This window comes from Marmota flaviventris, chromosome 1, assembly GCF_047511675.1.
Source record: "Marmota flaviventris isolate mMarFla1 chromosome 1, mMarFla1.hap1, whole genome shotgun sequence".
Classification (NCBI taxonomy): domain Eukaryota; kingdom Metazoa; phylum Chordata; class Mammalia; order Rodentia; family Sciuridae; genus Marmota; species Marmota flaviventris.
Genome location: NC_092498.1, coordinates 144,705,038 through 144,731,647, shown reverse-complemented (window position 1 = coordinate 144,731,647; position 26,610 = coordinate 144,705,038). Strand labels below are relative to the sequence as shown.

General features: G+C 52.2%; 2 protein-coding genes across 3 annotated transcripts in view; both read left to right on the top strand.

Annotated features, from left to right (window-relative positions):
- Oas1 (2'-5'-oligoadenylate synthetase 1) lies at positions 1-7,480 on the top strand. Of its 2 annotated transcripts, XR_003580857.3 has the most exons (7): positions 1-257; positions 1,493-1,778; positions 3,815-3,999; positions 4,943-5,175; positions 5,728-5,881; positions 6,966-7,172; positions 7,281-7,480. XR_003580857.3 is itself a non-coding variant. In XM_027923322.2 (6 exons), the coding sequence occupies exons 1-6, from the start codon at positions 81-83 to the stop codon at positions 7,110-7,112; spliced, it is 1,182 nt and encodes a 393-aa protein (XP_027779123.2). In that variant the 5' UTR covers positions 1-80; the 3' UTR covers positions 7,113-7,480. The 2 variants fall into 2 exon arrangements, 1 of the variants encoding a protein (XP_027779123.2); XM_027923322.2 differs by having other exon boundaries at positions 6,966-7,480.
- Positions 7,481-13,665: 6,185 nt separating this feature from the next.
- Oas3 (2'-5'-oligoadenylate synthetase 3) overlaps positions 13,666-26,610 on the top strand; it is a 33,746-nt gene continuing 20,801 nt past the window's right edge. Inside the window, exons 1-11 of the mRNA XM_027923235.2 lie at positions 13,666-13,934; positions 15,742-16,024; positions 16,369-16,544; positions 18,002-18,240; positions 19,159-19,312; positions 19,697-20,050; positions 21,193-21,475; positions 23,966-24,141; positions 24,549-24,793; positions 25,161-25,305; positions 25,979-26,152. Coding sequence (XP_027779036.2) covers positions 13,752-13,934; positions 15,742-16,024; positions 16,369-16,544; positions 18,002-18,240; positions 19,159-19,312; positions 19,697-20,050; positions 21,193-21,475; positions 23,966-24,141; positions 24,549-24,793; positions 25,161-25,305; positions 25,979-26,152 — 2,412 coding nt within the window. The 5' untranslated portion in view covers positions 13,666-13,751. The remainder of the gene's footprint in view (positions 13,935-15,741; positions 16,025-16,368; positions 16,545-18,001; positions 18,241-19,158; positions 19,313-19,696; positions 20,051-21,192; positions 21,476-23,965; positions 24,142-24,548; positions 24,794-25,160; positions 25,306-25,978; positions 26,153-26,610) is intronic.

Here is a 26,610-nt window from a genome sequence, read left to right as displayed (position 1 = left end):
CAACAGCTCAGGCTCCTCGGCAGAAAGGATAAAGGCTGAGCCAGCAGGTCTCTGAGGCTGTTTCCCCTCCACCGGGCACCATGGCGCTCAGAAGCGTCTCTGCCTCAGACCTAGATAAGTACATAGAAGACCATCTCCTGCCAGACACACGATTCCGCAAGGAAGTCAAAAAGGCCATCCACATCATCTGCAGTTTCTTAAAGGAAAGGTGTTTCCAAGGTGCTTCTCACCACGTGCGGGTGTCTAAGGTGGTCAAGGTGAGCCCCGTGCTGCTGTCCAGGGCAGGGGTGGCTGCGTGGGTAAGCAGTCCCACAGAGAGGGAGAGAGTCAGACCACAGAGCAGGCATGCACAGTGAGCCGGGGCACAGAGGTCTCTGAGGCTCCTTTCTGGTTTTTCCCATATCACAGATACAACCACAGCCTGTTAAAATCAATTCTGATGTGAGGTCCTGCATCCGCATTGTTAAGACGCATCCTGGGTGAAGTTCATGATCCTCTGTCCCAGGCTATGTCCATATCAGAGATGGGGAAACAGGGGCCCAGCTCTGATAAACAATTTGCTGATAGGTGGCAAGGCTGGAGATTCACCATTTCTACAGTCTCATGAGCTGTTCAGAGCATGTTTGAAAAGCAAATAGCACCTATTGGCTGTGAGATCTTGAGCAAGTTACTTAACTTCTCTGTGCCCCAATTTTCTCATCTCACAGGTCCATGCAGGTTAAGGAAAATAACTGTGCAAATCAGCATGATCTAGTCTGGGGCGTTGCTATGGTGTGGATATGAGGTGTCCCTCAAAAGCTCCTAGGTTAATTAATGCAGGAATGTTCGGAGGTGAAGTGATTGGATGGTGAGAGCTGTGACCTAATCTGTCCATCCTGGTTGAATTGACTCACTGGATGGTGACTATAGTCAGCTGGGGCATGACAGGAGGAGGTGGGTCACTGGGGACATGCCTGGAAGGGTTCACCTTCCCCCTGTAGTCCCTTCCTCCCCCTGCCTCACCTTGAGCCCAGAGCAATGGAGTCAGGCAACCACCATGAACTAAACCTCTCAAACCATGAGCCAAAATATACTTCCCTCCTCTAATTTGTTTCTGATAGGTATTTTGGTCACAGGGATGCAGAGCTGACTGTTACAGGTGTGTAACAAGAGAAGATAACAGAGTACAAGGGAGTAAAGAACAGACACTTCAATAAGACACCCAGGGCTTGGCTGGCATCTTTGCTGCCTACCGGCTGGGTGATTAAGCTGCTATATAATCTCACTGTGCAGATTTCCCCATTTGTAAAATGGAAACAAACAATAACAGTATCAAATGCATAGAGTCCTTGTGAGCATTGTAGAAGTGAAGATTTGAAACGCCCTCTGAACCGTGGCTAGTGCTTGATTGTTAGTGATTGTGCTTAGCTCTTTATATGGCGAGGCTCTTCTCACTAAGTGTCAATTATCACTCTTGTTGTGTTTTTGTTGTTGATGTTGTTTTTTTTTTTAGGGTGGCTCCTCGGGCAAAGGCACTACCCTCAGAGGCCGGTCTGATGCGGACCTGGTTGTCTTCCTTGAAAATCTCACCAGTTTTGAGGATCAGTTACGACGCCGGGGAGAGTTCATCACAGAAATTAAGAAACAACTGGAAGCATGTCCGAAAGAGAAGTTTGATGTGAAGTTTCGGATTCAGAGTTCACGATGGTCCAATCCCCGTGTGCTCAGCTTCGTGCTGAGTTCCTCTGACCTCAGTGAAGAGGTGGAGTTTGATGTGCTGCCCGCTTTTGATGCCCTGGGTGAGCACTCCTGGCCCCGGGGATCAGCCTTCCTCCTCCATGGTCCTCTTTCCTATTTCTGAGCTGCAATCTCGCATGGTTTGAGGGTTTTACCCAAACAGCGTGACCATTTAAAGCTACAGGCTGTGGGGAGGTTTTAGAGTTTCCCCTGGGGCAGGTGAACCCATAAGATCACAGAAGGGGTGCTTAATAGCAAACTGGCACAACTAGGGGACGGGGGCATCTCTTAAAAAATATCTGCAAAGTATACAGCCTCTGTTAGTGGCAAAGTGTGTGGGCTGCATCTTTGAAAGATGGAGCAACCTAGATCTAGCTCAAAGCTAATGTTCCTCTTATCCTCTCCCAGTGCTGAGGGAACCTTACACTCATACTGAGGGTTGGGTATCTGCGGGGTCAAGGGGACAAGACCCAGAACCTCTCAGAGGTGCAATTTTTACATCAAGAAAACTGACTTAATCGCACCTCCTCTGTCTGTCTGTCATTATTTAAAGATTTTTTAAAATTATTATTTTTGGTATCAGGGATTGAACCTAGGGGTGCTTAACCACTGAGCCACATCCCCAGCCCTTTTTATTTTTTATTTTGAGACAGGGTCTTGCTGAGTTGCTTAGAGTCTCACTAGGTTGCTGAGGCTGGCCTCAAATTTGCAATTCTCCTGCCTCAGCCTCCTGAGGAGGGGATTACAGGCATGCACCACCCAGCCTGGCTAAGAATTAAATGATAATCTACATTAAGCTCTTACATCTAGCCGGTCACTGTAGGTCTTCAAAACCACCCGTTCCCAACTCTACACGAACATCACCCTGGACCATCACAGTGAACTCACAGCGGGGACTTCACGGAACATTTATTTTAAATGTTGGAGGGCGACACAGCAACTACACCCTGCTACTATGGTCCTATGGGGGGTTCTTGTTGGCCTAGAGAAGCTATGACAATATATATATTCTAAATGTGCCAGGAAAATGAGAATGACTGGGATTCTGCATTGGGCACTTGGGTACAATGGTTAGAAAAAAATAAGAGGGAGAGAGAAGAGATTAGAAGAGAAGCAAGCTGCAGGCAGAGGGCAGCACCAGAGGCCAAGGGGTGGAGGTGGGACGAGGGCAGAACAGGCGGAGAAACCATAGGAGGCCGCAGTCGGAATGGAGTGAGGAGGACAGGGAGGAGCCACTCAGAAATGAGCCCAGAGAGCCGTCCCACAGAAGCCCCCGAGCTCAGTAATGGCCTTCTCCTGAGCACCATGGGCAGAAGTTTCCATCAAGTGGGGACATGACATGACCAGGTCTGTATTTGGGGGACGGCAGTGGGCTGGAGGAGGGGGCCATCCAGCCAACCCCCGCAAGCACAGATTATCCGTGAATGCCTACTGTGCGCCATGACCAGGAAGAGGCTGTCTGGGTTGCATGTGTGTCTAGACCTCTTTATCTAGATAAACTGGACAGCCTGTTGCTTCTAGAACCCTGCTCAACCAAGCCACGTTAGATCACATGAAGCAGGAGGGAAAGTACGCAGTCCGTCAAGAGATGTGGTCCACACAGCAACCACGAGGCTGTGGCCACTGTATCCCTGTAAACTGAGTTGTTAAAGCAGGAGTGCACACTCAAATAAAGGCAAGGACATCAGCCAGTGACATCAGCATTTATTTCTGTCAAGTATTGTGACTGGCAGCACAATAGGTTCACCACCAACAGCACCATCACAGGTGGGCTGCAGGAGGAGGGAGAAAGAAAGGGAGGGAAGGGGACATGGAGGGAAGAAGGTCTTTCTAGGCTTAATTCTGGATGGTTTCTCCTAATCTACCTTCCAATTAACTGAGCTTCTCTCTAGCTGTGTCTATATGACCTCACTAAGTGACAGGAATTTTTCAGCTGCATTGTACTCTTACGGGGCCACCGTCATTATATGCAAGCTACTGCTACCCAAAATGTGGGACTATATAAGGAATGATGCTTTCTGTCCTTTCCACTGAACCCCACAGAGTGACCCCAAGAACCTCAGAGGAGGACTGACATCTCAAACTTCCACTCTAACAGGTCAGTTAACCAAAGGCTACAGACCCAGCCCCCAGATCTATGTCAAGCTCATCGAGGAGTGCACCTCCCGGCAGCTAGAGGGCGAGTTCTCCACCTGCTTCACAGAGCTACAGCGAGCCTTCCTGAAGCAGCGTCCCACCAAGCTCAAGAGCCTCATCCGTCTGGTCAAGCACTGGTTCCAACTGGTATGGCCATCTTGCCAGGCCATTTGTGGTCTGGATAGGGAGGAGAAAGGGGAGGCAGAGAAAGAAGGGAGGAGGAGGGAGAGGGGCAGGTGAAGGGAAATAAAGGGAAGGGAAGAGGGGAGAGAGAAGAAAGAGAGGTGGAGGGGGTAATGGAGAGATGGAGAAAGGAGAGCTGCAGGAGGAGGGAGAAAGAAAGGGAGAGGAGGGGACATGGAGGGAAGAAGGTCTTTCTAGGCTTAATTCTGGATGGTTTCTCCTAATCTACCTTCCAGTTAATGGAGCTTCTCTCTAGCTGTGTCTAATTTATAGTTGTTAGCTGTCATTTTTGTCCTAAATTTCTGTTTCATTCTTTTTCCAATCTGCCGTGATACTTTCTATAGCTTCTAATTCCCTCATATTTCAAGCTTTTATTTCTTTGGATATGATATCCCTAGTTATTTTAAAGTCTGTGTGCTTAATCCTTCAATATTGAAGGTTTTGTGTGTTGATTATTGTGTCTCTTTTTTTCTTCTGGTCTTCACTTTTGGTGTCTTATTTTCTTGGGTGCCTGGTTATCTATGTGCTGGTCATTGTACTTGTGAAATGCAGAATGAGGCTCCAAGAGTCTAAACCATCTGCTAGAGTCAGACAATGGATTCAAATCCAGAGCAGTAAGAATTCAGAGCTCAGACTCTCATCAGGGCTCAGTTCCCTTTTCCTATAAAGAGTCAGATAGAAAAAAAAAAGAGTCAGATAGTTCATCTTTTAGACTTTGTAGGAGATGTGGTGTCTGTCCAAACACAACTCTGTCATTGCAACAGAATTGGCTATATATAAATGAATGGGCATGACTGTGTGCCAATAAAACTTATTCACAAAAACATGGCAGGCTGGATTTAGCCTGTGAGAATGGACTTTACACAGAAGCTGGACCTGCCATTTCTGATTGTTCTCTTCTTCTCAGTGTAAGGAGAAGCTTGGAAAGCCGCTGCCACCCCAGTATGCCCTGGAGTTGCTCACAGTCTACGCATGGGAGCGTGGGAGTGGAGAATCTGAGTTCAAAATGGCTCAGGGATTTCAGACTGTCTTGGGATTAGTCATAGACTACCAGCAGCTTTGCATCTACTGGACGAAATATTACGACTTTGAAGACCCCATTATCAGAACCTACTTAACCCAGCAGCTCAAGAAACCTAGGTACCTACCCCGTCCCCACATGGCTTAGCTCCCCACAGGAAGGAATGCCCAGGCACAGCTGCAATCAGAACTGAAATAAAAATGGCAGCAGCAATAATAATAACTACTGCCAGGAGGGGAAAGCTTGCGTGGACTCACCTGTCCTAACACGACAGCCAAACTCCTCCCTGTGCTGCGGACTAGGATGGACACTTTGTCAGGTTCCAGTCACTACTGAGCGCTCACTGTGTATGAGATCATCTCCACCCTGCGCCCTTTGAGCCAGGCACGTTCAGATCTCCCCCAGTCACAGATGAGGAAACTGAGGCAGGAGAGGTCAAGTGACCTGCCCCAGGGCACAGCACGCTCAAGGGCAGAGGTGGGATTGGAACCTGGGCCTGTGTGTAAAGGTCCCTTCCTCATGGGTCTGCCCACTGAGGGGTAGTGCCTTGCTGGGTCCCTCCTGCCCGAGTTCCAGCTTGTCCCAGGTTCCTGTCAGCTCTGGCAGAAGCACTGGGCTCCCTGGACACGGCCCTGGCTCCTCCCCATCCATTTCCAAATGTTTCTTTTCAGGCCTGTGATTCTGGACCCCGCAGACCCTACAGGAAATGTGGGAGGTGGAAATCCAGAGGGCTGGTATCGGCTGGCGCAGGAGGCCAAAGCCTGGCTGAAGTCACGGTGCTTTCAGAAACGGGATGGGTCCCCAGTGGGCATCTGGGACGTGCCGGTGAGACCTTCTGCTTCCTTCCCATGGTCCATCCCACCCGCTCCATACAGCTTCAACATTCTCCATGTGACTGGGTGACCTGGATGGCTCTATGAATATAGGTGACCTTGAGCAAAAGGTCAAGACCAGTCTCAAAGAAATGACTTCTTGCTAGAGGTCACCCATGCTCAAGGAGTTGCGGGCTGTGCTCCCCCTTTGAGTCATTTTGGCCCCAGTCACAGAAGTCATGGAATTTCCACAACCCGTGTCCAGAGTTCATTCCACTAAGAGTAGCAATAAATAATACAATCCCCACTTACTGAGTGTCTGCTTCGGGCTCAGGTTTCGTCCCAAGCCCTTTAACACAGGTGACCTCATTAAATCTTCCCAATGATTCTGAGCTACACTTACTATCACCCCATCTTAGGAATGAGAAAAAGAGGCTCCAGAGGTGATATCACTTGCTCAAGGACACTCAGCTAAGGAGAGGTGGGGCTGAGATTAAAAGTCTGTGGATGCCGGGCACAGAGGTGCACGCCTGTAATCCCAGGGGCTCAGGAGGCTGAGGCAGGAGGATTGCAAGTTCAAAGCCAGCCTCAGCATCTGAGTGATGCCCTAAGCAACTTGGCAAGACCCTGACTCTAAATAAAATATTTAAAAAGGGCTGGGGATGTGGCTCAGTTGTTAAGTACCCCGGGTTCCATCCCTGGTACCAAAAATAAAACCTCTGAGTTCTCCAGAGCCTGTGCTCAGGTCACTGTGCTAACCAGCCTCCTGGCAAATGGGAGGCTCAGCCTCAGGTGACTTGACTGTGTCACATGACTAAGTAGGGGCAGAGGGACCTGAACTTGAAGTTTTTCACTCCGGGGTTGGGGTCCTTCGGATACTAGGGGACTGGTGATGTCGCAGGCAGGTTCCCAGGGAGCAGATTCAGGGATGTTCTGGGTGAGCACCTCCCGGACCAACACCTTCCCAGCAGCTGGGACTTGCTAGTCCTTCCTTGAGAGGGGTCCAACTGGACAGTCACAATGTCCACTGTCACTGACATCCAGTTCCAAGGTGGGAAGAAGGCACCCTGATATGACCACGTGTTTCCCCTTTGCAGCACACGAGGGACCTTGGGACTACGTGGCCATTTCAGCAGAGGGGCTACATCAGGACAGCCGAAGACACTGACCTCCGGTGCCAGAGCACATACCAGGCAGACCTCCTTCCCCAGGAGGACGGGAACTGGACATGCACCATCCTGTGACCCCCTGTGTGTCTGAGGGGAGGCGGCTCTAGAGTCCCCCGAAGAGCCGCCCCATACCAGGTGCAGCTCTGGACCCAGAGAAATCGAGGCACTGCCTGTGTCCTAAGCAAGAGGCGCCCTTGGGGTGAGAGTCCAGCCCCTGACCACTCCCCTTCCTGCTTCTTCCAGGTGCATTTCCCACAGCCCAGCCCCCTCTGCCCGCCCCAGTCTCTGAAAACTTTCTGGCGAGAGAGATTTAGACAGAGCAGAATTCAGCCTCGACTTTCATCTGTTCAATTATCAATGAAAATAACAGCAAAGGTCTTTCTTGGGTGTTTATTAACTTCAAGGCAAAGAGCCAAGAAGTACAGAAGAAGTACAGATGCCAATGCGTGTGTGTGCCATCAATTCAACTAGAAAAATTTTACTTTATTTTATTTTGGGGGGGAGGGGGTACCGGGGATTGAAGTCAGAGGTCCGTGCCCTGAGCCCCATCCCCAGCCCTATTTTGTATTTTATTTAGAGACAGGGTCTCACTGAGTTGCTTAGCACCTCACCATTGCTGAGGCTGGCTTTGAACTCGAGATCCTCCTGCCTCAGCCTCCTGCGCCGCTGGGATCACAGGCCTATGTCGCTGCTCCAGACATAGAAATATTTTATTTTTGCACTCTTACTGTGCCAAACACAGGTCTGACCCTGGGAACACAGCCACAAAGCAGACAAAAATCCCTATTCTTATGGAGTTGACACCTTGATGCTGGATGGTTTGAGATCCTTCCCGTTTTCTTTTTATAAGTAATTCCAAGACAAGCAAGCATCCTCCGTTAATCCTTATGCACAGCTCTAGGAAAATTTCTAGAACAAGAGCGACTAGCCACTTAAAATGCAGCCAGTTCAAATCCAGATGTGCTGCGAGTACAGCACTTATACAGGCTTTTAAGACTTTGCACAAAGAAAAAGTCAAATTCTTGACAACTGATAATTGAAAAACTCGGTTGCGTATTGAAGTGACCATATTTTGATATTTTGAGTTAAATCAAAAGGAACTTCATCTTTTTCCTTTTTCAATGCAGCTATCGGAAAACGTGACAAACGCGGCTTGCGTTGCAGTCTAGAGGACAGCCCTGCCCTCGGGGTGAGGCTCTGGGCTGAATAATAGGCTCCGCCCACTCACGTTTCTATGTCATTGCGCTGTCCTGGGTACCAAGAAGCTGCATTTCATTTCTAAGACTCCAAAATGTGAAGCTCCTCTAAATGCAGACGGTCCCAGCTCATGAATAAACACGGAAGAACCAACGCTCTTATCGCCTGGGTCCCTGGCCACTAGAGTGGCCGGCCAGCAGTCTTCCTTCTGTCCTTACGTCCCTCCTTTCAATCCCCAGCAGCGCTGATGGATGGATTTCGCTCTAATAAATGCAGGACCCTGAGGACCTGAGGACCAGCAGCCCGCTCCCTCCATCCTTGAACTTGACTCTCTTAACACTGCCCTGTGGCCCGGGCACCTCACACACTGAAGTCCCACGTCTTCCTACCCTGGTGACCACAGGAACCAGAAGCACGGATGTCTGAGGACAGCAGAATATGGAAGTCCCGGCCCAACCAGAGAGCAGAGCACCCTTCTCTGCCTCCGGGATCTATGTGGGTGCCCCGCAGACAGGATGGCGCCCACCTCCCGATTTCCGTGCCAAGCTCCCCTGCAAACACCCTCACAGATGCACCCAGAAAGAACGTGCCCATAAATAACGGCCCATGCTCCCTGGGTACCTCAGCCCAGTCGAGGCGACACATGGACTTAACCACGGAGTCCTCCTCCTCGTGGAGAGGGGAATGGGCTACGGTGGCTGTCCTTTATCACAGGATGAGCCACACGGCTTTAAAGTGGCCGGTACAATAGGCTGAATAAGGGGCTCTGGTCCATTAGCACAGAGTGCTCCTGTGTGTGCTGGGGCGTCACAGGGTCCTGAACCCCAGGGCGCCCTGCATCCTTTTTAGTCAACCGGGTTCCAGCATGAAAACTGGCTCAGGTCCAAAAACCAGGTCAGGGCCCGTCACCTTGGCTTCTTCTAATGACCCACAGTGGGTGGTCTCCCTCTGGGCTGAGGATCAGCTGAGCCCCGAGGATGCCACGTTGTATTAACCACATCCACAACTCTCTGTGGCCTGGACCTCCCCCCCCACCCCCTGCTTCATCCCCCCATGGTAACCACGGCATCCACTGCCCCCCATCGTGCCAAGGTCCTATCATCCCCTCCACCACCACCAATGAAAGTCCTTCCCAAAAGGACAACATGGAAACCCTTGAAGATGCCAGCTCCCTCTCTCCAGCACACTCCTTTGGCTCCTCTGGGCCCTCCCCAGGGTCCTTCTGGACTTACACAGCACGTGCAATGTTTAAACATCTCCGTCCACTGAAGGTTCCTTTGTTGTGCAAAAGGCTTTTAGGACGACACAGTCCCCCTTGTCTATTTGTGCATTTAGTGTGGGTGTGGGTGTGAGATTCGCCTGTGTCAGCTGATTTTTGACAAGTTTGCCAGGACTACAGAACGGGGGAAAGACAGGCTCTTCAACACACACTGTTGGGAAAACTCGATATCCACGTGCAAAGAATAACGCTGAACCCTTACCTCACACCATAGGCCAAAATCGACTCAGAATGGAATGAAGGCTGAAACACAATGTCCTGAAAATAAAACTCCTAGAAGTCTTGGCGATGACTTCATAGATATGTCACCAAAGGCCCAGACACCTAAAACATGTCTTATTAGATGGCGTTGAGGTCAGGGGCTGCTTATCCCCAGCAGTGTTTGTTGGAGAGAACCCCCCTCTCCTGGCTGCTCTGCCAGGCCACTCTGACGTGCACCCAGAGCCCATCCATGGGCCAGTCTGTCTGGGGACTCTGGTTCTTCCCATTGGTGTATTTTTGTCTCCCTGAGTTAATCTGGCCTTGTCTTCAGTACTGGGGCTGGTGAGTCCTGACATCTTCAGGAAACCCCTTTCTCTGTTTCTCAAAACTCTGGCTCCTCTTGGCAATTCTATTTTGATGTGAATAGTAGAGTCAACTTGTGATGTTCTGCCCCGAATGTGAGAAATCGCACACGTTAGTTTAGGAATGGTCCGTGAACTTGGAATGTCTTTCGACCCATTTCTATACATCCTAACAACTGGGACGCGGATTTATTTTTTTGCCTACAAATCACCTTTCATGTCATTTGTGACAGGTATCCCTAGGGGTTTGTTTCACTGAGACTGTGCTTACTATATTTTCTTTAACTTTATTTGGTAATAGTTGGGAGACTTAAATGCTTTTAATGGTTATAAATACTTGGTTATAGCATCATATGTGATCTCTATGCTTTTCTGAATATTCTGAGTTTAGTATCTTTTTTTTGCAGTAAACTTGTATTATTTGTATAGTCATAAGAAATAACACAACAGTTTTTCTTTCAAAAATGTGTTTTTGAGAAGCCTTTGTCTCAGCTAAGCTCTGATAATTTGTGCAAATGCAGTCATCCCCGAGTCAGCTCCCAGGACTACAACAAAATACCTGAGATAATCAGAAAGAGGAAATGTACAATTTAAGCTCACAGTTGTGAGGGTTCCAGTTCATTGTTGATTGGCTCTGTTGCTTTGGGCCCGTGTGGAGAGAGCACATCATAGCTGAAGCCTATGGAGAAATAAAATGCCTGGCCTCATGGTCAGGGGGCAGAAGAGAAGGAAGAAGAGACCGGGGGTCCCAGTGTTGCCTTGGAGGCTGTTCAAGAACCTCCCATCAGGCCCCACTTCTGAACGATCCCACTACCTCCCACAGCACCACCCTGGGAACCAAGCCTCTAACCCACAGGTCTCTGAGGGATCCAGATTTTAGGACCAAGTATACAGAAAGCTCTGAGGCACTATTGTTTGGTGCTGCTAATTCAAGGACAAAATCAAGAGAAATCACACACGTTAGTTTAGGAATGGTCCGTGAACTTGGAGTGTCTTTCGACCCAGGAGCACGGGTGTGTGAGGAGGATCAACTTTGGATGCAAATCAAGGTGCCTGAGTGGAAACGGGTCGTGCATCTCCAGGGGAAGGGCCCTCCCCGCATTCTGGGCTCCACAAAACCAACAGAGGAGAGTTAATGTTTAGCCCAAAGAGAGGAGGGCAGAGTTCACGCTGGCAATAAGGACGCAGCTGAGATCTGGCAGGTGGTGGAACCTGGGACACACCATTGACAGGCCCACCCGGCCCCCTAGGCTGCCTGTCGAGGTTCCCCAGCTCAAAAGAGGGAGATTTTGCTGCTGCCTTTGGTCCCCTGGCTCCCTTCTCCTCCCACAATTCCTTTCTCCAGGCAACAGCTGGGGCCCCAGGGTCCCCCAGGGTCCCCCCAGTGCCTGATTCTTCCTTAGGCCACCACCCTGCACTGGTCCCTTGAACCCTCGGGGAAACTGGCTCTCCTCTGTCACATGGGGAACAATCACAGCTCTAAAAGTGTCTGCAGAGGATTTAGGGAGCAACTGGGTGATGGCACCTGATATATGGTTTATCCTAAAGGACGGAGCTTATAATTAAGATGATTCAAAAACATTGCCAAGGCCCTGCTCTGGGCCAGGTCCCAGGGGCCGTGCTGGGGAGGCAAAGGTGGATGAGGGAGTTGTCAGGGTTCATGTCACAGGAGACAGGCACTGTCTGTGAAAATCCTAATAAACAGAGCTATTTCACTTCTAATTATCTAATTAAAGTCTAATAAATATGATTATCTAGTAAATCACCTTATCATTTGTTAGAGGTGTGGGCAGGGGTGGCTGGAAGAGTCTCTTCCATGCCTCTGGCTTCTGGTGTCCTTGGGTTGTGGCTGAATTCCCCGCATCTCTGCCTCCAACGTCACATGATTTTTTCCCTTGGTGGTGCGCGCGTCTCTGTCTAGGTTTCTCTTTCTTATAAGGAGACCAGTTGCATTGGATTAGGACTCACCCTTATGACCTTATTTTAACGTGGTTACTTCTGTAAAGACCCTATTTCCAAATAAAGTCATATTCTGAGGTCCTCGGGGAAGAACTGCAAAGTATGCTTTTAGAAAAAGACCACCCAGGAAGCACGTCCCAGCGGAGCGCCCTCTGTCGGCAATCACAGGCCCCTACAGCTCCCTGAAGCGCGGGCCGGTCCCCAGAACCCTCACACGCCCCTCCAGCTAGAAGGACCTCAGTACCCCAGCTTCACCGAAGGACCAAGGTCCCCTTTGGCTCCTGACAATCTGCACGGCCACATCAGCTTGACTTGGGAGCCTACTCTGGCTTCTTAAGAGTAAATCTGAAAAAATAAATAACAGGGCCCATTATAACTGAGACATTCCAGCCTCAAGCTGAGCTGCTGGGGCCCTTAGTCTGCAGTCTTGACTCAGGTCTCTGGATTGCCATTACTTACCTAGTTTCTTTCTTTTTTTGTTTCATTTCTTCCTTCCTTCTTTCCAGTGTGGGGGATTGAACCCAGGACATTGCTCTTGCTAGGCAAGCAGCTCTACCACTGAGCAACATCCCCATCCCCACTGAGGATGGACCCAAGGGCACTTAACCACCGAGTCACACCCCCTTCTTTAGTGTTATTTTAATTTTGAGACAGGGGCCTAGCTAAGTTGTTTGAAGGCCTTATTTAATTGCTGAGGCTGGCTTGCAACTCATTCTCCTGCCTCAGTCTCCCAAGCCCCTGGGATCGGGTGTGCGCCACCACCCCCAGCCCACATAGGGTTTTTATGAGGATTAAATATAAAGTATTTGGAACAATGCCTGCTGTCTAGTAATGGCTCATAAATATAATCCCTTTTTAAATATTTATTTTTTAGTTGTAGTTGGACCCAATACCTTTATCTATTTATTTCTATGTGGTGCTGAGGATCAAACCCAGAACTTCGCACGTGGTAGGCGAACACTCTACCACTGAGCCACAACCCCAGCCCCTATAATCCCATTTTTATGGACGAGGAAATAGAGACTCAGGAGAGGCCAGTAATTTGCACAAGGTTGTACAGATAGGCACCAGCTCCAACCCAAGTCCATCTGACTCCACAACCCTTCCTTTTCAAAATCTGAAACTCTTGCCTTAAATTATCTTTTTAATTTTTATTATTTAATTTGTATTCATTTATTTTATTGTTTTTTATTTACTTACTTATTTATTTTTTTTGGGGGGGGGGTGGTACTGGGGATTGAGCCCAGGTGCGCTTAACCCCGGAGCTATATCCCCACCCTTCTTATTTTGAGACAAGTTCTCTCTAAGCTTGTGGGGCACATTTCCTCCATTTGACAGATAACAAAATCCAGGCCCAGAGAAGCTAAGCGTCTCACATGGGCTGCACCGCAAAACAGGCTAGCCAGAACTGGGGTCTCCTGGCTGCCAGGGTAGGGTTGCTTCCTCCGGACTTTGTCACCGATTTCCCGTGGGCAGCCGGGGAGCCCCGCGGGAGGGCCGGCACACCTTCCTCGGTCCAGCTGCAGGTGCGCTGACCCGGGCTGGGCAGCGGGCGCGGCCGTCACAGGGGACGGAGGGGAGGAGGAAAACGGGAAACGAAACCGAAACTCGCGGCGCTGGGCGGGAACCAGACAGGGACCGGGACGGCAGCGCCGGTGCCTTGGCTCATCCTCAGGACCCGGCGATCGGTCCAGGCGGGGAGGCGCGGCCAGCGACATGGACGTGTACGGCACCGCGGCCGCCGCGCTCGACAGGCTGGTGACCCGCCGCCTGCAGCCGCCGCCCGAGTTCGCGGGAGCTGCGCGGCGCGCGCTGGGCGCCCTGGACGCCGCCCTCAGGGAGCGCGGGGGCCGCCGAGGGGGCGCCGGGCCGGGGCTGCGGGTGCTGAAGACCGTCAAGGTGAGCGGCCTGGGGACACTGCGGGACCCGTCGGGGACTTGGCCTATGGATGGGGCGACTCCTGGTCCAGCCTCAGGGTGCTGCTAACACACGAGCCAGGTCGAGCCCCGAGGGCACGGGCTCCTCCCCGGCTGCTCTATTGTATTTTATTTTTAATTCCACCAGGGATGGAACCCAGGGGCCGCGACCCCTAAGCCAGGTCCCCAGCCCTATTTGGTATTTTATTTAGCGACAGGCTCTCACTGAGTGGCTTAGGGTCTCCCTTGTGCTGAGGCTGGCTTTGAACGCCCCATCCTCCTGCCTCAGCCTCCCCAGCTGCTGGGATGACAGGCGTCCATAGGTTTAATCTCAGCCCCACCTCTCCTGAGCTGAGTGTCCTTAGCAAGTGACTGCACCTCTCTGAGCCGCTTTTTCCAGTCTGTGAGCTGGGGTGGTAGGAGATAGCTCATAGAGTCATTATGAGGATTTTCGTAGGGGGGCATCTGTAAACTTCAATTCCAGAGCCCAGCCCCCCAGGAAGGGCCTTGGAGAGTGGCCCTTTCCAGGGCTGGACAGAGCGGTAGGAGATGAGCCCGGGGCTTCTGGCTGGACCAGAAAGCAAAGAGAAGGGTCCCCAGCCTCCGGAGCCACGTCAGAATGACCCCTGAGGGGCTCCCCTGCTGGGTCACCCCCACCATCCAGACATTGCCAAAGTCCCGCTAGGGACACCACTGCCTGCTCCCGGGAATCGCCATCGGCATGCGCGAGAAGGAGTGTGGGTGAAATCACACCAAGAGGAAAGGGGGGGTGCCAGAAATGGGGTGCAAGGCAAATTCAGGCTCCCCCTTGCTTTTGCCGAGGTTAGAGAATCTTCACAACAAAACTATGGTAAGTCAGTTGATGTATAAGGACAAAGCCGTGGGACCCCGATTCCTTGGATGGAAGTCACAGCCCGGCCACCTCGGCTGGCTTGGGAGGGGGAGGTGGGAGCAGGAAGCTCCAGGGCTTTCATCCCCCACCCCTGTAAGTCCTCCCGCGTAGGCGCTGGCCATAGGGGCCTGGCATCGAGGTTGGGATAAGTACGGGTCCCAGCTGGGGTGACAGTTGGCTCTAGCTGGCTCTTGCCACTTACTGGCTGGCAACTCTGTGCCCCCTCCCGGCCTCACCCTTCATCATCTGCTACCGATTGTCACCACATCCAGTTCCCTGCAAGACATCAGGGGTCAGATGCCAGGACAGAGCAGAGCAGAGGCTTGGGAGGTCGCGTCCCTCATCCTCGTCCTCATCTTCGGGCGGGAAGCTTTGCAGAAACGCTGATCAGAAAGGGCTCAGACATTCCATGAGCCACACCACAGTTTTGCACCCATCCGGAGCAAAGAGCTCATCTCTTGCCCGCTAGTTACTGGGTGTTTAGTAGTTGTTGCTTTGAGTACCAGGGACTGAACCCCGAGGTGCTTAACCACAGAGCCACACCCCCAGCCCATCATATTTTTCATTTTGAGACAGGGCCTCCCTAAATTGCGGAGGCTGGCCTCCAACTTGTCATCCTCCCACCTCAGCCTCTAGAGTCTCTGGGGTTACAGGCATGCGCTCTCACGCCTGACTCTTCTCGTTGTTTTTAAAGTGAGTTGCCAACATTTGAAAATCGTGAACTGATGTGTTAAAATTGCTTCTTTTGGAAACTCAGAGCTGGCTGCCTTGTCCACATTCCCTCACGGCACCAAATGCCTGGAACTGATGGCCCCAGTCTCCAGCCCGGTTGGCCTGAGAGCTGGTGGACGTGAGTGGTGGAGAGAGCCGGATTCTCCCGTTGCCGTTCCCTTCACAGGAAGGCTCCTTTGGCCGGGGCACAGCTCTCAGGGGTGGCTGCGACTCTGAACTTGTCATCTTCTTTGGCTGCTTCGAAAGCTATGAGGACCAGAGGGGCCGGCGTGCGGAGATCCTCAAGGAGATGCAGGGGCTGCTGGACACCTGGTGTCGAGACCGCATCCCGGGCCTGCGCCTCCAGTTTCCTGAGCAGAACACGCCCGGGGTCCTGTGGTTCCAGCTGGTATCGGAAGACCTTGAAAACTGGATGGATGTCAAACTGGTGCCTGCCTTTGACGCCTTGGGTGAGGGGTCCCCGGCTCACTCCAGCGTTGGGGGAGGATTCCTGGGGGCGAGACAGGTCATCCAGTTCTGGCCCTGACACTAACTTGCTGGGCCACCTGAGCAAAGCAATACCTGTCTCTGAGCCTTGGCTCCTTGAATAAGCACAGCGGGTTCGGACCAGAGGGGGCCGAGAAGGGTCTGTGGTCCTGGGTGGAGAGGCTGGTCCCCCACCCAGGCACCTCAGGTTCCTTCAGCTGCTCCCCCAGCACCTCCCACCCGAATTCTCCCTACTCCCTCCCAGTGCCCAGCAGAGCTGGGCCTGCGTCCTTAGTGCCCATCCTAACTCAGTGCTTTATGTCCCCAGGGACGCTGAGTCCTGGAATCAAACCCAAACCTGAGGTCTACGCAACCCTCCTCAACAGCGGCTGCCAGGGGGGTGAGCACGCGGCCTGCTTTGCTGAGCTGCGGAGGAACTTTGTGAACACTCGCCCAGTCAAACTCAAGAACCTGATCCTGCTTGTGAAGCACTGGTTCCGCCAGGTGAAGCTCTGCCAAGGTTCTGGCTCCAGACATTTGACTTCTCTGTGCTTTCATAACACTGGAAATATTTTCTTATTTTTAGTGACCTTTTATGGCCTCTTTCTGGAAAATGCCTGCTCATGTCCTTTGTCCGTTATCTTCTTTCGTAACTGTCTTCTTCTTGTTGAGTTGTTGAAGCTCTTTATATATTATGGATGCTAATTCTTATTTACTTGATATAGTGCAAATGTATTCTCCTCGTCTGTGGATTGTATTTTGCTTTGCTTAAAGGTCATTTGTCAGCAAAAGTATTCAAATTTTAATGTAATCAGGTGTAGTCATCTTTTCTTAAGTTATTTGTTCTTTTCCCATGTCTGAAGTCTTTCCTTATCCTGACTTCCCGACATGACTCTCCCTCGTTGCCTTCCAAAAGGCTTGTTTTCCACATTCAGGGCTTTGTCTAGTCTGGAATATTCTATATACGGCATGAGGTAATATGGAGTTCGTAAGCTTCCTAGCCCAGCCTCAGGAATACCCATCTGCCCTATTCATGCTTTATTGACAAACTCTGGTGCATTGTAGATGAGGGACAAGTTTCCCCAAAATCTTGAGCCACATAGCTTGGTCCCCACACTGGACCACCCGTCATAGGGAGGTCTGGGGAGTTCTGGGTGGGAGGAGGTCCTGATTCCGGTTCTGGCTCTCATACTGATGTGCTATGTGACCCTGGGCAAGTTCCTAACCTCCTCTGGACTTCTTCCTCTGCTTGTATATAAAAGGTGCATTGGTCTTTCTCAGGTTCTTCCCACATAGATAGGATTCTTTGGGGACAGGAAATGCTCGCAGCCTGGAGTTTGTTAAAAGGGCAGACCAGCCAGGCCACCCGGGTGCTAGGAGAATGCCAGCAGGATCTGGTTCTGGGCACACGTGTGTTCGCACCCCAGAGACAGGGTGGGCAGAGAGAGCAGGACTGCTGGGGCCACCAGCCAGGCAGGTCACCAAGGAAGTCAGAGCACCCCCTCTCGAGTGGCCCTGCCAGTCCAGAAGCTTCGACTCTGACCACGGCATAGAGCTGGTCACTCCTGGAAACGTGAACCCCCAGATACGTGGCCCAGAAACAGGAGTCATGTGTCTGCACCGGGGACGAGGGCTGGGTGGACAGCTGCCCGGCCCCACTTGGGCCTGGTGCCCTGCTCCGTGGGTGCCAACGGCCTCCTCCTCTCCAGTCGGCCATCTGGCCAGCACCCCGGATCTGTGGGGGGGTAGACAGTCCCAGGTCCTGCTGGCTCCGCCCTGGTGACCCCTTGCCCCCAGGGAGACAGGCCAGCTGCTGTGGGAGCTGGGGTGGGACTTGGCCCAGCTCCCACCCCAGGCTCAGCCTGCGGGGACCCCAGCCCCGAGGCACAGCCACCAGGGGCCTACGGATGGGCCCTCCCTCCCTTCCTCCTGCCGAGCCCCTCCCTCCACCCTGCTCACAGGCGTTCCAGGAGGAGGCGCAGAGCAGGCCGCTGCCCCCGGTCTACGCCCTGGAGCTGCTGACCATCTTCGCCTGGGAGCGGGGCTGTGGGAAGGACGCCTTCAGCCTGGCCCAAGGGTTCCGGTCTGTCCTGGGCCTGATCCAACAGTACCAGGGCCTGCGTGTTTTCTGGACCATCAACTACAGCCTCGAGGACCCTACAGTCGGGGATTTCTTGCGGAGGCAGCTGGAGAGACCCAGGTACATCCTAACACCCGCCACGTGCTCTCCTGTCCCTGGGCCTCGCAGAGCTGACGGACAGTGCTGGAGCAGGGGTGCTGCCCAGCTGCACCTTAGGATCCCCAGGTGATCCTTTTTCACTTGTAAAAAAATCTCACAATGCCTGGGCCACATACTGTGTGTGTGAAGGTTTCGCTGACAGATAACATGCCCATTTAGAGGACCGACTATAAAGGGCTATGAAACCACCACCCAGAGTCACAGAATACTCCCAGCACCCCAGTGAGTCCTTCCTGGTCAGCGACACACAAGATAAACCCCATTCTGATTTTCATCAGTCCAGTTTTGCCTGGTTTAAAATCTGATTTGAATAGAGTCGTGCACTTTGTCCATTTGTGCCTGGTTTCTATTTTCTCAACATTAAGTCATTGAGTTCCATTCATTTAATTGAGTTCATTCTTTCTCATTGCTGCTTAGTATTCCATAGTAGGGACTTAGGACAATATGATTTCCAGTCTACTGAAGATAGCTAATTGGATTGCTCCCAGTTGGCAGCTATCACAAATATGGCTGTTATACACATGTGTCTTGCATGTATTTTGATGCGTATGCATCAAATGGATGTAGACCTAGGAATGGAATTGCTAAAGCACAGGGTGTAATTCAGAGTTCCCAGCAATGGTCCTTGTATCTTGGAATCCTAATATGCAGCCAGGGTTCAGAACCCTGGCTCCAAATTCATCTCTACAACAGTTCCACCAAAGTGAGCCTTGTTATCTTCATTTTCAAATGAGAAGACTGAGGCTCAGAGAAGGAAAGTCATCTGCCCCAGGTCACACAGCTGGAAAATAACTAACCTGGGATTGTAACCAGCTCTGCCTGACTCCAGAGCCCTGGTGACCTTCTTGCTAACTGAACCTTGTCTCTCTGGAACTGCAGGCCTGTGATACTGGACCCTGCTGACCCCACATGGGACGTGGGCAGTGGCACAGCCTGGCACTGGGATGTGCTGGCCCAGGAGGCCCGGACGTGCTGTCACCACCCGTGCTTTCTGGAGGCAGCTGGGAGCCCAGTGCAGCCCTGGGAGGGGCTGGTGAGTTTCCCGGGGCCCTTGGGTCTTGCACCCATTTTATGCGTTCTGGTATATTTCTGAGCATCCGCGAAGCGCCAGGGCCACATGTCACAGTTGAGTTGGAAGATGGGAGCAGCAGGCATGGTGGCCTCTAGTCACCGGCTGAGGCCGCAGAGGAAGGAGGCCCTAGCACAGGGCCTCTCCCAGCCTTTCCACCCACCATGGGGGAGCCTTCTGCAGTGCCCCCCCGAGAGGGCGCCTTTTTCTAGTCTGTCCACAGGCACCGAGTCCCTCACTTCCCCTCGCGGAGCCTCAGTCACTCAGCTGAGCAAAGGGGCCACCGATGGCGGCAGGGGGTGGCATGGAGACCCTGTGCGGTGACGCGCTCCTCCAACCACCTTCCAGGGCCTCCCACGTGCTGAGTGCTCTGATTTGGGCCACTGTGTCCTGCGAGACTCTGACCAGGAGACCCCTGAGGACAGCAGGAGCCTGGACGACACTGAGTGTCACTGGGCAGGGGACAGTCGGACTGTGAGTCCAGCCCCGGAGCCCGCCCCAGCCGCCAGCACCGCCCCGTCAGCCCTGGGCGCAGCCTCGGCCTCCGCCCTGGCCCAGGTCCCTGCCAGGGAGCTGGACCGCTTCATCCAGGACCATCTGCAGCCCAACCCACGGCTCCAGGAGCAGGCGAAGAGGGCCATCGAGGTCCTCCAGCGCTGCCTCCACAAGAACTGCACCTACAGGCCCTCGAGGGTCATCAAGGTGAGCGGGGCAGGTGGGGACCCCATGGGGCCCTCCAGGGACGCGGGAGAGGGGAGAGGTCGCGCAGGGGATCGATGCCCTGGAGCGTGGCCGGAGGTCGACCAGAAGGCCCAGGGAGACCTTCACCCAGCCCAGCCCCAGCCTTGCCTGCTGTGCCCAGGACCCCACCAACCCCATCGGGCAACATCCGTTAACCCAAAGCCACTTTATGATAATGCACCCATATTCCTGAGGTTGAACACGGAACTCAAAGTGACAAACAGAAAGTGTGTGGGGTGCACTCTCGGCCACCCCAATCCAGCCATCTCAAGCCGGGGTCTCGCTGTACAGTCCAGTGCCAGGATTTGTTTTGAATATTAAAAAAATAATAATAAAAATAAAACCACTCACACAACAGTCATCACCTTCCTCCTGAGCTCGGGGCCCCTGACTTCTGAGGCTGTGTGGCCTCCAGGGCTGTAGGATGTGGCCCTGGGCTGCCCCCCCCTCTGGTTGCTACCTGCCCCGGCGCTCTGTGGGGGGGCCTCTCTCCCTCCTTGAAGCCCTGGGTGGAGCAGGCTACCTCCCAGGGCCATCTTGGCTGGACGCCCAGCCCCACCCGCCTATTGGCCTCCAGGAACACTTAGCATTTTCTCAGGAACCACTGTGTCCCCGTCCCCCTCCCCAAGCTAGAAGGCAAGTTCCTGAGTGGAAATCTTTCACTTACGCGCTCCCACCTGCTCTGGTTCGTGGAAGTGGGTAAATGCTGTTGCATGATGGACCGACGGATGGACGGAAGGGCTGATGTTGACTGATGGAAACAGACCACAGAGCACATTTGAGGCCCATCTGGTCTGGAGCCTACCCTTGTACCTGCTGCTCCAGATGTGTGGTGGGCCCTGCTGCTGCTGGCCTTGAAGTTCTGGTCACTGCGGCTCGGCCCGGCCCCGCCTCACATGGCCATGAACTCTGCCTCAGCTCTAGATAAAGAGGCAGGCGCAAGCCCACACAGCTTGGCTCTCTGCTGGGCCCCCAAGAGTCAAAAGTCAAGGGCTCGTGGGGTCTGGCCCTGTTGAGGTGCCCCAAGACCCACCATCAGCGAGAGAGCCATTTCTGGGCTGCGGTTGGTAGGCTCCTGGTCCCAGCTGTTCCTCCCTCCGCAGGGTGGCTCCTTTGGCAGGGGCACAAACCTCCGGGGTGGCTGCGATGCTGAGCTCATCCTCTTCCTCAACTGCTTCACGAACTTCGAGGACCAGGAGCGCCACCGAGGGGAGATCATCAAGGAGATTCGGACACAGCTGGCATCAGGGTGGCAGGACCCAGTCCCTGGGCTGCGCCTTACGTTTCCTAAGCAGAACACACCTGGCGCTCTGCAGGTCCAGCTGGTGTCTGCCGCCCCAGAGACTTGGGTGAATGTCAGCCTGCTGCCTGCCTTTGATGCCGTGGGTGAGGACACCTGAGCCTGGGGAAGTGACAGAGAAACCCTGGGGACCAGGGAGCACATATAGGCGCCACCTGCCATCCTCCTCGTTCTTCTAAGTCTCCCACTGAATCAGGCACTGAAAACTACTTTGAGGTACTTTTGAAATCTGAGGCAGATCTCAGCCGATGTAGAGCTTTACCCAGATCTTAGTGAGGAAAGGTTTCAGGCTAAAGGAAACTAGAGATACCACCCACCCACAGTTACCAACGGTAACAGTTCCCCAGATCGCTGGGGATTGTAAAGGAAATTTCATGGTATCATTTCCTCCTTCGCTTTAGAGAATTTACTTTAGGATTCGTTTTCTGACTTTTGGAAGTGAATCTTAGTCATTGTCAGTCCTAAAGAAATGCAGTTATGGAGGCTGAGGAGGCTGAGGCAGGAGGCTCTGGACACAGGCACCACTGATTCCGGGCAGAATGTGGAGCAGTCCATTCAGGCCTGTATATTTTGTACTCTGCATCCTGACATTATCTTTTGCTCTTTGATCTATGACTATTTGGATGTGGGTTTCCAAATGAAGGTCTGGAGTTTGGTTCCTTTGTTTCTTTAAACACTTACTATTTTTTTTTTAACTTTACTCCAACAGTATACTTCACATGATAACACTTCTTGGTAATTTGCTGGAACTTTCCAGGTTTAGACTTGAGTTAAAAAACCTTTCTGTTTCCGCTTCCTGCTTGAAGGGTCTGATGGGTGTTTTCCCTCAGGGTCTACTGTCCTATAACATCTCTCCTTTCTGAAGAGAAGTCTGTTGTCCCTTTAATGGTCATTTCTTTGTATGTAATCTATTTTTATTTATATGTGTGGCTTTTTGCTTGGTCTCTCCCTCCGCTTTTGGGAGACTTTGAGACTTTCTTGGTCCACAGTGTTCTTCAGTGTCTCCGTGATCCGTCTGTGCACGGACTGCTCCATATTCTGTCTGGAATCAGTGGTGCCTCCTGTGTCCAGGAATTTAACCCTTCCTTTAGTTTTGGGGAAATGTCTCCCAGGGTCCTTTGCAATATTGCCTCTGCCGGTGTTCCCTGTTATCTGCTTTCTCTTGATGACGTCCCCGACTCTTTATCTCTAACGCCCCCCTCACGCTGCCTGCTTCTCATTGCTCAGATCTGTTTTCCGTTTTACTCTTTTCAAATGCATCTAATCATCTACCTATTCTTGATTTTTTTTTTTAAATAAGAACTTTTTCATTTCTAGAAGTTTCTATTTGGCTCTTTCTCAAATCAACCTGCTGCCTGCCCTTGGACTTCATTTCTTCCATTGGGGTCTCAGTGACTCTTATCTTTTTGGATCACCTTAAACATGCTCCGTCTCTTGGATTGTCCTGTGATCACAAATTCTCCCATCAGTTGTGTCTCCATACTCTCCCTCTTCCCCACCCCACCCCTGGCTGGATCATTTCCTTGTGTGGTTTGTAATTTTTTATTGTGAGTAACTTTATTATATGGAACTTTTACTTTCTTTCCTTTTCCTCTGGAAGTTCCTTCTGCTGTGGGCTGAAGAACTATCCCTCAAGGGACTGAGTTCTCATTTTGTCTCCAGCTGGGCTCCAAGGGCCTCACTCATTCCCAGGCCAGCTTAGGTGATGACTCCACAGCCTGGGACTTCCCCACCAGGCCATAAATTTGGATTTCACAACTGCATCCAGCATTGGATTGGGATCTCAGTTTCTCTTAGGGGACTTTCTTCCCCTGTCCCCAGGGGCCTCTCTCTATTGGTGGGTGATTCTTCTGAGACACCTTTCAGGGAGAAAGGTCAGGCTTTCTTTCATTCCAGAATAAAGGAGAGCCTGGGCCTCAATTCCAGTTTCCTCTCCCTTCCTTGATTTTTTTTCCCCTCTCCTGGGAGATGACAACATGAATAATAGCAGTAATTAATGCTTATTGAACACACGGTGTTTTTAAAGCAGTTTGGAGCAATTTACATGTGGATTTCACTTGCTTCTTATAATAGCCTTATAAGGTGGATGCTGCTTATGATCCCCCTCTTACAGATGAGCCCCAAAGACACAAATCACACAGCTTGGATTTGAACCCAGGCCTATTGATCTTGGAAGCTCATTACCTTAACTTCTATGTGCCACTTCCACAGTATGAGTAAAAATTATTGGACTACCCAGTTCAGGGTTGATACTAAAAAAGGGGGGTGTGTGTGGGGGGGGGGGGGGGCGGGTGGCTCAGTGGTAGAGCGCTTGCCTAGCCTGTGTGAGCCACTGGGTGCTCCTTAGCACCACATAAAAATAAAATAAAGGTTTTGTCCACCTACAACTAAAAAAAAAATTTAATGATAGTTCTGTTATCCAATGTTGCAATATATTATGATTGATCGCAATGTCACATAATTAATGTTGAAATTAATTGCATTAATGAGCGTCATCCATTGCACTAATGGTGAATGCATGGTGCGCGCTGCTAGCTTCATTCCCAGCTGCGCAATGAGCGGTCCCACTTCCACAGGGCAGCTCGGAGCGGACACCAAACCTCAGCCCCAGGTGTACACGGCCCTGTTCAACAGCGGCGGCCACGACGGCAAGCATGCGGCCTGCTTCGCAGAGCTGCGCAGGAACTTCGTGAACACTCGACCCGCCAAGCTCAAGAACCTCATCCTACTGGTGAAACACTGGTACCATCACGTGAGTGCCCCTCGGCCCTCCCCCGGAAGCGGTGCTGTCATGACAACTGCCTAGGCCAATCAGCTCCTTCCCTGCACAGACATTTCCTCTCCTTTGCATTCCATTGGCCATCCCAAGCGGAAGAACCGCCTCCAGCTCCTCCCTTTCCTGCCCAGATCCGGAAGTCACTGTGTCTTTCCTCCATGAAGGCGTCCGTTTACGTAGCTGGGGTTCCCCGTCCCTGTGTGGCCCCTGGGTTTCTCCCCACTTCTCGCACTCCTGATGTTTTTCCACCCCAAGGCCTCTGCCCGCGCCCTTCTGCCCGTCAGTCATCTTCTGCACGCTGCCCCAACTCTTGAGCATCCTCTGGAGGCCCGTGCCCATTCCCACCTCACAGGCACTGATCTTGGGTTGACCTTCCATGACAGGTGGCAGCTCAAAATCAAGAGCAGCCAGGCCCCTCTCTGCCCCCAGCCTATGCCCTGGAGCTCCTGACCATCTTTGCCTGGGAGCAGGGCTGTAAGAACCACAGTTTCAACATGGCCCAAGGCCTGCGGACTGTTCTGGGGCTGGTCCAGCAGTACCAGGACCTTTGTGTCTACTGGACGGACAACTATGGCACTGAGGACCCAGCCCTGAGAACACACCTTCTTGGCCAGCTTCGGAAACCCAGGTGCACACCAGCTCCCCAGTGCCCGCCTCCACCCTGTGCTCTATGCCCACTGTCACCTGGCATCTGTGTCCAGGAAGGCTCCAGGGCAGGCTTGGGGTCACCAGTCATTTTGCTTATCTCTGGACTTTGATGTTTAGCTGCCATTTTTAGGAAATTCAAGGAGAAAACCAGAGCCAGTTTTATACCACAGTAGGTGGCCATATCTCAAAGTGAGGGGCCACCGAGTAGCCAGCAGCCAGCTGGGGCTCCTTCTGAATGTGGGCAATACTGGGCCAACCCTGGGGTCCTGACACTGTCCCCAACCCTCATGCCTCTTCCCTGACCCTCCACATTCCCAACCACCTGCCCCCCCCCACTCTGTCCCCAGGCCTCTAATCCTGGATCCTGCTGACCCCACCTGGAACGTGGGCCAAGGCAGCTGGGAGCTGTTGGCCCAGAATGCAGTGGCCCTCGAGACCCAGGCCTGCTGTATGAGTGGGGACAGAACCCCTGTGTCACCCTGGGATGTGCTGGTAAGAGGCAGGCCCTGGGGAGGGGACATCGTTGGCTCCCCTGCCTGGTGCCCTTTACCTGCCAGTGTGGCATCCCCAGCTCTGGAGTGTTGGCTGAGGTGGTTACCACTGTCTCCTGTTCTGGAGAATGGACCTCCAAGAGCAGCACAGGTTGTCCCATCTCATCCAGTGCCTGAGAGACACAACGTACAAAGACCCCACCTTTGTCTCAAGGTGGGACCAACTCTTGTGATGTGGGTCACGCTCCCAAGCTCCCTGTGGGATCAGGCACGAGCTCATCTCCTTCCCACCCCCTTATTGTGCTACCCTTGTTCTCTGTGAGCATGGCCCCAATTAATCATGTGCCCAAGAATCCCCTGATCAGGAGGTTTCTAGGGAAACCAACCTAAGAGGTAAGCCATCTGCACCTCATGAAAGGATATTGTTAATCTAGTTTTTATTACTGTAACAAAATACCTGCAGCCAGAAAACTTTATAAAGAAAAGAGGTGTGTTCAGCTGCCATTTTTAGGAAATTCAAGGTCATGGTGCCAGCATCAGCTGGGCTCTGCCGGAGACCCATGGGATGGCATCACAGCCGCAGGAGACCCTGTGGGAAGAGGAGATGGCATCCTGAGACAGGAAGCCCTAGAGCTGCCAGCCTGGCTCACCCACCCCACCCGTTCTCTCCGCAGCCAGCTCTCCTCCACCAAACCCCAGCCAGGGACCTGGACAAGTTCATCAGCCGGTTTCTCCAGCCCAACCGCCACTTCCTGGCTCAGGTGAACAAGGCTGTCAACACCATCTGCTCCTTCCTGAGGGAAAACTGCTTCCGGAATTCTCCCATCAAAGTGCTCAAGGTGGTCAAGGTGAGTCCCCGGAGAGCAGCAGGCAAGATGGGTCCTGCCGGTGGCTGATCTCTCCCAGGCCAGTATTGGGTCTGACCCCTCTCTGTGCCTGCTGCACAAGGTCAGGCATATAGAAGGAGCCAGAAAGTGGTATGGGTGGATGGTGGAGGCAGAGTCCAGATAAGCCTACGTCTCTTGCAGTTGCTAGTGACACTCAGCTCAACAAAGGACACAAAGGAAAGCACCGACTGATGTAACTGGAAAGCCCTGGATTAGGCAGCTTCAGGCATAGCTAGATCCAGGAGCCTACATAGCATTATCAGGACTCAGCTTTTCTCTGCAGCTCTTGGATCTGCTTTGTTTTTGTTTCACTGTTTTAAAGCAGAAGCACAAATTTATTGACAACAGAGTGACAATCATAGTCCAATTTCCATTCAATTCTACAAAAATGGCTCTACTTTTCGGAAGGGGAATTTTTT